Source organism: Brassica oleracea, chromosome C7 (genome assembly GCF_000695525.1).
Source record: "Brassica oleracea var. oleracea cultivar TO1000 chromosome C7, BOL, whole genome shotgun sequence".
Lineage (NCBI taxonomy): Eukaryota > Viridiplantae > Streptophyta > Magnoliopsida > Brassicales > Brassicaceae > Brassica > Brassica oleracea.
This window is the reverse complement of record NC_027754.1, coordinates 42,367,825-42,377,740: the sequence shown is the minus strand read 5'-3', so window position 1 is coordinate 42,377,740 and position 9,916 is coordinate 42,367,825. Positions and strand designations below refer to the sequence as shown.

The following is a 9,916-nucleotide window of genomic DNA, read 5'->3' as shown; positions in this document are numbered from 1 at the left end:
TTTCAAATCATTATTCTATTAATACTAGAACAAGAAAAACTTAAAACTTCTGTCCCATTTAACACAGAATTTATCATTTAACACAACACAAACCATTTTAAAATCTCTTGTAGGTTATAAATTTCGCTATAAGCAAATAGACAGGCATGTGTAAATTATAAAAATTATAGACTACGTGTTGTCTAAACACATACCTAAGAAAAATCTTAAGTATTACAGTTTCAGTCAATACCCGGTTTATAGAGATCATATAAAATTCTTAATTTTTAATCATGAAACATATGTAATTGATTTTTGTGTAATAAAACATATTTAGACCAGCTTATTTGAAATATACATGTTTTCTAAGAAAATCCGAAAAGACAAGTTTAAATAGTTAATAGTGATTTTTTACTTTTTTTTTAAAAATAGTTATAGTGGTTTTTTCCTTATCTCATTGGCTTTACAGTTGTACACAGAGATTTAAACACATTTTAAGCACACTCTATATAAGCACATAGAATCTGAGTAAAATGTTTAATAGATATAAATACTGGTAAGTGTCTAACGAGTGCTTCATTTTTCTCTCTCTCTCTCTCCCAAAATCTTTGAACAAGAGAGAGAGCGAAAGAAAAACAGCGGATTTCTTTATCTTCTGTTCTTCGTTGACAATGTCGAGAAACAAGCAAGAAGAGGATCCTCGTATCAACGGAATCAAAACTAAGATCCGTGTCGTTCCAGATTTCCCCAAGAAAGGTAACTTCTTCTTCTGTATTTTTTTGTTTATGGAAGTGCTCTCTTTTTGTTTGTTCGTTACATGCTCTGATTCGTCTGGTAGAAAACTAGTTTTCTTGGGTTTTAGTCAAAAAAAAAATCTTGTTTCTTGGTTGTTTTTTACCGAGAAAATGCAGGTTTCTTCGTCTGAATTCTCTAAAATCTTTGCTTGCCGACAATAATATTTGACTTAGAATAATATTTTGGACTGTCCAAGAACAGTGTTATTGTTGAATCTGTTTTTGTTTCGCATGAAGTATTAACTTGAGAAACCAAGAAAAAACCCAAGAATTGTTACATATGTATGAGTAAAAACGAATATGAAGGGTAATAAAAAAGGAAGAAAATTGCAGGAATAATGTTTCAAGACATAACAACAGTGTTGTTGGATCCGAAAGCCTTCAAAGATACAATTGATCTGTTTGTTGAGAGATACAGAGACAAGAACATCTCAGTGGTTGCAGGTATTATCTCTAATTTATAATTCATGATTTTTTATTAATGTTGTAAACATTGGATGTTGTGTAATTTTTCGATGGATTTACTGTTTACAAGATTCGACCTAATCGAGTGAACTCGATTTTTTTATTGTTTTCAAGATTTTCCGGGGAAAAGGTAGGTAGGTCATGATTTAAGTGACGTATATAAGAAACCCATTACAGAAAAATCCAGTCTACTTTAGCGTTTCTTTATACAGTAAATAGTTATTTTTTCGTGGTAATTAGTGAAATTTTTGGAGTCAAATGGTGATTAATGGAATCTTTAACATATAGTTTCCGGTCTACAGGTTTCTTTCCATTGTAATTTGATGGAACGTACTTGTTTGATATACATCTAAATTAGGTAGCTCAAAGTTAGTTATCTGAAGTGGTTGTTCTAATTGTGATTATTGGCAAATTCTTAGGGTGGGGTTCTTATCGGAATATAAGAACCCCATTTTAAAAATCCTTCAATAATCATGCTTTTATTGTGCTAAACTAGTGGTTTGATTAAAAACTGTTGTTCTTGTTCTTGCATGTGGTTGTGTTTGCATTTATTCAAATTATATTGCTTTATACAAAGAATATTACATACCCTTTTTGACATCATAAAAAAAAATTATGATATACTATAAAAATTCGAAAGTCAGATACATATGGAAAGAGACAATATACCGTTCGTACTAATTTAACGTTTGCACTTTTACTCACGTACATATACATGCACAGTTGTAAAAAGATTCCTTTTTTTTTCCAAGTGCAAATGCAAATAATCAAATATTTCGTTAATATCGTTGCTTTGATCAGACATTTAGTTGAGACAAGACTCTGAAATCTAATCTTTATGGGTGACTGAGTGATGGGATGAGATTGATTGCCTGGTTCATTCTTCCTCCTAAATCATAAAATAGAAAAGTTTGTTTATCCCATATACTCTTCTACTTTCTTTAAAGCTTATAATTGTTGATCTTGCCTGTGTGAATAAGTGCAAGTGTTTGTGTGTGTGTGGTGGGTATTGTTTGGATAGATGGGTAGTTGAGTGATGGATGTAACCTTTTTAAAAGAGTTGGCCCCAAAAGAACTTGATTTGGGTTTTCTTTCTTTTTCCATCATCATTGTTTTGGCCAATTCTTTCCTTCTCTCTTTTTCTTTATGTCTCTCTTCTTCTGTGTAGTGAAGTACAAAAGATTATATTATTACTGTTTAGTGGATGTGAAGTATGATGAAGTACATCATTTCCTTTTACTTTTTAAATAAATCTGTATATTTTTTTCAGTTGCCTTCTGTAATCAATAAAATTTTGTCTATACAGATCTAAAACGAAAACGATTACAATAATCATTTGATATATATACCAAAATCTATCAGGTGGAAAACCATGAAAACTCAATAAATATGTAATGTTTCAACATTTCCATTAGGAATTTCTATTTCAATATTTTCATAAAAACCGGGTTAAAGGATGTGCTTATATGTGCATAGCACATGTCTAATGAGACATGACACTAACAAAACATAGTTGAATAATATTCAATCATTTTTCTTGTTAAATATGTCAAGTGTATATAATAAGATAAAAAATCTTATTGGGTTTGTTGTTGGGATGTAGATAGAGCTTCACTACTTGTAACATTCGACCGTATCTTTCGCGCTAGTGCTATGGAATCTGTCTATTGGGTTGTTGTTGGGACAGATTGTCATTCTTTCGCTTTTTCTTCTATACCAATTTTATTAATAAGACTCCTATGACATCATAATAACAACACATATAATTGTGTTTGCATAAAAGATTGATAAGACGTAATTGAAATATTTATGCAACTTAAGTAGACCTTTTTGCTAAATGACAAATCCATAAAACCACTTTGTTGTCATTTTAGGAATAGAGGCTCGTGGGTTCCTGTTCGGTCCACCAATAGCGTTAGCCATCGGAGCAAAGTTCGTTCCTCTCCGTAAACCCAAGAAATTGCCAGGTTCTTTAATTTCTTAAAACTAATCATAGAATTTGTTTCAGACAATTTTAAAGTTTATAACAAATAGTTTATGGTTACACGGCGTAAAATGTAAATAGGTGAAACGATATTTGAAGAATACGAGTTGGAGTACGGGAATGACCGGCTAGAGATGCACGTAGGAGCCGTTGAGGCTGGAGACCGAGCTTTGGTAGTTGATGATCTAATTGCGACCGGTGGTACTCTCTGTGCTGCCATTAACTTGCTCGGTAAAGTCACTATGCTTTATTAAAAAAAGCAATTTAGTAATTTCAAACCTTTTGAACAAAAAAAAAGTAATTTCAAACCTAACCGATTGATAGAATTTCTTGGACCGTGTCAGAGAGGGTTGGGGCAGAAGTTGTGGAATGTGCATGCGTGATCGAGTTACCCGAATTAAAGGTTTGCTGTCGCGAAATTTAATACATAATATTCGAAATAATAAATTTGAGATCTTTTATACTGGTGTGACATTTAATTCTTTCGAGGTGGGAAATTAATATTTTGCAGGGAAGGCAGAGACTCAAGGGGAAGCCACTATGCATGCTTGTGGAGTACAGATGATGATTTTAGCAGATATTTAGATTAATGATTTGGTTAATTAATTTTTGGTTATGCACCGAAAATTCGGATTACGCAGACTTATTATTGGATTATACAGTATTTTAATTTAAAATCTGGTGGATTAGCTGGAACAAATAATATGACTTCTTTGCTGCTGAAAAGTATATATATATATATATATATGCATTAATGCATATATGGAAGTTCACAAAGGTATATATATTAGTTTTTCTCAGTGGTACATATATAGTATTAATTATACAAGTTTAAATTCGGGTGATGAGACAATAACACCTATATTCGATGAAAACATGTATATGGTATATAGTATATACACACATAATACACTCGAGTTCCATTTCTGAATTCAGAACACCTTCTTTTCTGGCAGAGGAACTAATTACTTTGATATTTTCAAAAGAAATTTATTAACACACCAGTATTTGAACAAGCAAACATGTAAACATCAACATGAAATCATGATTTTGAATGTTTTGGTATTTTCACACATTAAAAAAATACATTAATCATGCATCGTTTTTTTAAATTATCAAATTCTAATTTTTTTTAACCAATAGTCTTCAATAAATATAATTAATCTATTTTTGTAAAATATTCTTTTTCTAAAACTCAGATTTCTATCTTAACGAAACGGAGGCGGAATTCTCTTTTTACTGAGTATATTGTCAACTTTTTCAACTTTGGCATGGGTATCCGAGCCATACGTGCAAATCGGTGGTGACTTTTATGAGAATATACCATTGAGGTAATGAACTCTACTCTTACTTTTATGACTATCATTCAACCAAACACATAGACAACGAGCATTTAGCGAAGTTATGACGTACAACACTAAAATTGTTACTGTTATTAGTTACCTAAACGTTCGTATAACAGTAAATATTGTATATGCTGAGTTCTATATACATGCATTATCAAATTTTAAAACACAATTATAAGAGACAAATTAATGATTTCCTAGGTCAAGACGACAAGAGATATGATTAGGATATCCATTTGATAGTGTAATTATATATCATAAATAGTCTTCCATCCAATTCTGTTTGCCATGATTATGTTTTGCGATCATATTTTCTGAAGTCAAACTAAAACACACATATATATATATATATATCCATCCCCACATAAACAAAAAGACCTAACTCTTGCACTAAATTAACAAAATAAAAATTACGCCGTGTTGCTTTTTCTTCGTTTTATTAACAAAAAGGCTGAGTGTTGCTTTTATTCGTTTTGTTGTAAACCAATTTAACTATATATATTTGGCTACATAACATAACGTATTCATGTAATTAAGAAACTACTTTTTTGCATTTACAAAAAAAGAATATTTTGGTTATTGTGATTTTAATCAAAGTAATTTTAAAATTTATAGTTGAAAACCTCCACTGGATTTAAGTTTTTCAAATACAGACGAAAGTAACTATTTCCACTAAAAAGAGAGATAAAATGATATATACATTAATTAGCTTTAGGAAAGAAAAAAGCTTGTTTCCATAAAATCACTATTTGCATTAGACTTATGAACACAAAACTGTACGGAAAGAACAAGTTTAACATTAATTTGAATTTTATGTTGATTAGAAGAGTCTCCTAGCCGTCTATAAGTTTAGTCTAGAGGATTCTTGTGTTGCTTTCCAATACTTTATTCAAAGTTTGACAGCTGCATAGTACATAGAACTCCTTAAACCAAAAGTAAAAACGGGTATGATTGCTCAATGATTTCTTAGGAGTCCGTGTTGCCCCCTTGGAGCTTAGCTTCTTGAGAACTCAAAGCTGGTCATAGTCATATCACCTTGTATAACTGTAGGTACACAGAGAGGAGCTTGTAAGAGTTTGGACATAATACGAGGTTGATGTCTGAGTGTTCGTTTTCTTTTGTCAATCTTTCATATGGATGTGCGGTGTTGATAAAGTCTGAGTCTGATATATTTAAGTGAAATACTTACATGTTCATGTGTCATATCTTGAATATTTTATGGTGTGATTCGAAATTGGAGTGACATCTATTTTCCCCCTTTTCTAGTATTTTAGTCATGCTGGCTACTAAGTGATGCGATTTTCTTTTGTGCAGGAAGCTAATCTCGACGCTGGAGAATCAGGGAACCATGACAAGGTCTACCAATTAACAAAGCACGAGTTTTCAAGCCCAGGACGTGGAAAGTCTAGTGGCGTACATGCTTTAACACTTAATCTCACTTCCTACTCTGCTCCATTTTTTGTTTTGCTTTGAGTTCTAATTCATTTTCTCAGTGTCCTTTTTTGGTTCTTATGATCTTTGTATAATTCACTGAATGTAAGTCACAGTGATATCAGCAAGACGAAAGTCAGTGATCCCGCATCAAATGTCTCGTTGCTGTGGAGAAGGACCAATCCACCACCTAATGGCTAATGTCACTAGATCCAACTTGACCTCATTCTCCATCACCTTGAACGAGCTGACACCTGGATTGCAGGTAGTCATGGTTTTATATTGTATATGGATTCCTGTGTAATCTTTTCTCTATAACCTTTTCTAATCTTGTGTTAACTCTGATCATGGGGTTTAGGAGATGCTTCCTCCCACAGACTCATAGCTCTAGGCTAAGACCGGACCAATGACATCTGGAGACTGGAGAATGGTGAATATGAGAAGGAAAACTTAGAGAAACAACGGTTAGAAAGAAGGCAAAGAATGGTTGGTACGTTACCATTAACATTTCACTGGTCCATGATGATCTCTCTAGGCTGATCTTTCAACCTGAAATCAGATTTTTGAAAAGTTTCGTTTCTTCATTGAACTCTGCTTAAGAGAAAATTTTCATCCGGGCAACATTGGAGTTGTTTATACAGAATCTCGACATGGAGGATCAAAAGCTAATGTTCTGCTTGCAAGAGGGGCATAGAGCAAGATATCACAAAGGTTTTTGGTTATATTTTTTGTTTGTAAGAAGGTGTAGTCTTTATCTCCTAAAGATGTCCTCCTTTAGGTAGATTGTCTCTGTAAAGTCGTATCGTCGTCTATTTCCTTCTCTACCTCTCGCGTTAAATAGTTAAGATTAATGTTAGACTGCTTGCTCATACATTTGGGACAAGTTCATTGTGATCCAATTATATTTTGTTAGAAAAAACATATGTGAGGAATAAATATGGGTCAATTAGCCCAACGGAACCCATGTTGAAGCTGATAGCCACATATTTGGGTACTTAGTCCATTAGCCGTAATTACTTTTTAACACTGATTTATGATTTACTAGGGTTTAACCCGCCCGTAAATTAGAGAATAATAATATAAAAACATTTTACATTTTAATGAATATTTGAAAATGTTAGTGTAATTTTAGTTATAAATGTAACTTCCACTATTTATCTTGTTATTTTTGTTAGAGATCACAGATTTGTTTTGATTATGATAGTAAATAAAATAAAAAGCTTTAGAATGACAAATGATTGGGTTTTATACGTTAAATATTAGATTGTTTATCAATTTTTATTGGTACTTTAAAAATATTTATCTAAGAATTACTAACTCAAATGATGCTATGAAATCTAACTGAGATGTGATAAACGTTTCATAAGATACTAAACCGTTTTTATAAACTTATGAAATCTCACTCTATAGGGTAGACGTTGAATAATAAGAGTAGCTTCCCAGATAATGTCAAACTATACACTGAGATAGATGATGGCCTACCGGTTAAAATATGAGAATTGAAATTTGTTTAAATTTGATCTCGTGAAGGAATGTGTTGTAGAAAACATATAAAGAAGAGGTTTCTAAATCTCCATAAACACAAAACTCTGAAAAAAAACTGCAGAAGCAAAAATTTCCAAACCACATTAATGTCTCTGTAATACATAAAAGAAATGTGCTTAGAACATCATAGTAAGAATGAAACAGAGATGTTATGGTATCTCGATTTTCAACAAAATCTCAGTAGCTTTGTTTGGTTCTTTGAATCCTAAATATATATTTTTTCTAATTGCGACTTCCACAATCTTTCTATATATTTGATTTAACTACAATAGCCAAAATGTGTGCATTTATAGTAATTTTTTTCACCAGCATCTAAGCATAACCATAAAAGCTTCAAGTGTAACCACAACCACATCAACTTGAAGCTGATGAACTGAAACACTTGCGATCTGATCCACCACATGCGTGAAACTCAAACGCTGTCAATTCCCAGTTAGCTAATAGCCTGAGTTAGAGCTTTTTTGCTTCGTCATCTTGATTTCAACCTCACAACTTCCACCTCCTCTTCAGCAGTATTCAAACCCTCCCTTTCTTCCAGAGACTTCTCCTTTTGGTTCGAGTTCATGATCATCAAGATAGAACCTTACCGGCTTTTTTACCTCAGGTATCTTACTATTCTTTAACTGAAACCTCACAACCTGAGTGGTTTTGAACTTCTTTCTCAGCCGGAGGTCTTTGCCATCTATTCCTCTTGAAACTTAGGAATTTGTCAATCCTTTTGTCATTGTGCAAGCAACGGGAACCACAGCATCCCCTCCCCACCCTTAGTTCTTTCGTACTACTTTCCCGGTGGTATTTTGGTTATCTTATTTCTAACAGAGTGAGCATCTAAAAATTTTTAAAAAAAAAAAAAAAGTAGAATGAGTCCAATGTTGTTAATGCAAATAAGAAAGTAAATTATTCGCAAGTACAAAAACTAAACAGGCTCCCTAAACAACAAATCAAAGTAACATTCATTACAATAAAACACATACCGTCAGTCTTATCATGGGTCCAAGAGTATTGTCAAAGCTTAGCATCTTAACCAATACAGTTACTATACAGCCTATAATCTCTCTGCCCTTGTGTTCCCTGATCAATGCGGAGACTGAACAATGCTGTCCCAGCTGCTCTTGAGTCCCGTTCAAGAGAAGAGCCACTAAAAGCAGGCATTGCACTACTTATTATGATCTTGTTTTCATCGGCTCACGGAAGTCTAAAGAGTGTCGCTGCTGTGTTTTCTCTCTAAGGACTTGAACTATTGAAGTGACTGCACCAGCAAACAATATCAGATATTTGTTGTTGTCATATAGAGAGGTTGATGACACAAATTCCTGGGTCGGAAGGAACTGGCTCATGATTCAGCAATGACAATGTGATTTGTCTGACAAAGAATAGATTTCAGAAACAGCATTCCTGTGTTCCTTTATGGATCAGCTTGAGAGCCTGTGAACCAATGCGGTGATTACTGATATGTCTCCGTACCTGCCAATAATGTAAGCTGAAGGTTGTCCAATGTTGTGTTCAGTGCACTACCGAGAGATGAAGCTTCTGAGAAGGTTGTTAGGAGTAAGCGCAAAGTTATGGAGTTTCTGCTAAGTCTTTGGATATGTTAGATTCCCACTCTCGATTCATCTCTGTATGGCAATAAATCAAAACATTCTAAAATATTTTCATATCCCAAGTCAAAAGAAGGAATTGCAGATGTTTGATCAATGAGAATTAGACAGATAACCAAAATTTAAAAGAAGCAATAAAAGCAAAATAGATCAATGTGCTCTGCATAGATTAGTGGTAGTGTATAAGTGACGGTTGGCAAAGAAAGGCGAACTTACTTGAGTTAGAGATCCTTTTTCATGTTTGTCTCCAAGAGGAAGTGTCATCTCTTGTCTCGTTTTCAGTGTAGCAGCTTCTCCTCGTCCTATCTGTCTCAGCAGCTCCTCCTCGTCCTATCTCTGCCTCTTCCTCTCTCATTTATAGGAAGATAAGGTTTATATATGAGGAGTGTTGGGGAAAGACACACGGCGCAGCGGAATGTCACGGTCGTGTTCCCCTGACCTTGTGCGAACCTGTGAAGAAAATACTTCGACGATGGCAAGATATCAAAGTTGCGATAACTAAATGAGACACACAATTTTTACGTGGAAAACCTCCTCGATGTGAGAAGGAAAAACCACGGGACCGTAGTCCACTCAAAAATCCACTATATAAATGGTATGAGTACAACCACGTCCTCCCTGTTCAACAGCCTGAACAGAACAGAGAGTCTAGCTACAAATAGCTATCTCCAACACAAACAACAACAACAAGAGAGCAACACAAAGCTTCAAAACCGGCAGCAACCAAACGACCTCAGCTCACAAAGATTCCGGCTTCCAGAAACTAATCCAACC

The 9,916-nt window shown here is 33.8% G+C and overlaps 1 protein-coding gene and 1 long non-coding RNA gene across 9 annotated transcripts; both read left to right on the top strand.

Annotated features, from left to right (window-relative positions):
- The first annotated feature begins 514 nt into the window (after positions 1 to 514).
- Positions 515 to 3,948, top strand: LOC106307028 (adenine phosphoribosyltransferase 3). Of its 2 annotated transcripts, none has more exons than XM_013743863.1 (6): positions 515 to 735; positions 1,107 to 1,217; positions 3,113 to 3,205; positions 3,304 to 3,453; positions 3,567 to 3,625; positions 3,734 to 3,948. In XM_013743863.1, the coding sequence occupies exons 1-6, from the start codon at positions 651 to 653 to the stop codon at positions 3,785 to 3,787; spliced, it is 552 nt and encodes a 183-aa protein (XP_013599317.1). In that variant the 5' UTR covers positions 515 to 650; the 3' UTR covers positions 3,788 to 3,948. The 2 variants fall into 2 exon arrangements, with proteins under 2 accessions (XP_013599317.1, XP_013599318.1); XM_013743864.1 differs by having other exon boundaries at positions 3,547 to 3,625.
- Positions 3,949 to 4,341: 393 nt separating this feature from the next.
- LOC106307029 lies at positions 4,342 to 6,855 on the top strand. 7 transcript variants are annotated; one of them, XR_001263251.1, is made up of 4 exons: positions 4,342 to 4,553; positions 5,619 to 5,660; positions 5,883 to 6,264; positions 6,358 to 6,855. It is a non-coding gene; the product is annotated as an uncharacterized LOC106307029 (long non-coding RNA). The 7 variants fall into 7 exon arrangements; XR_001263249.1 differs by having other exon boundaries at positions 4,342 to 5,513; XR_001263247.1 differs by lacking the exon at positions 5,619 to 5,660.
- Positions 6,856 to 9,916: the final 3,061 nt, after the last annotated feature.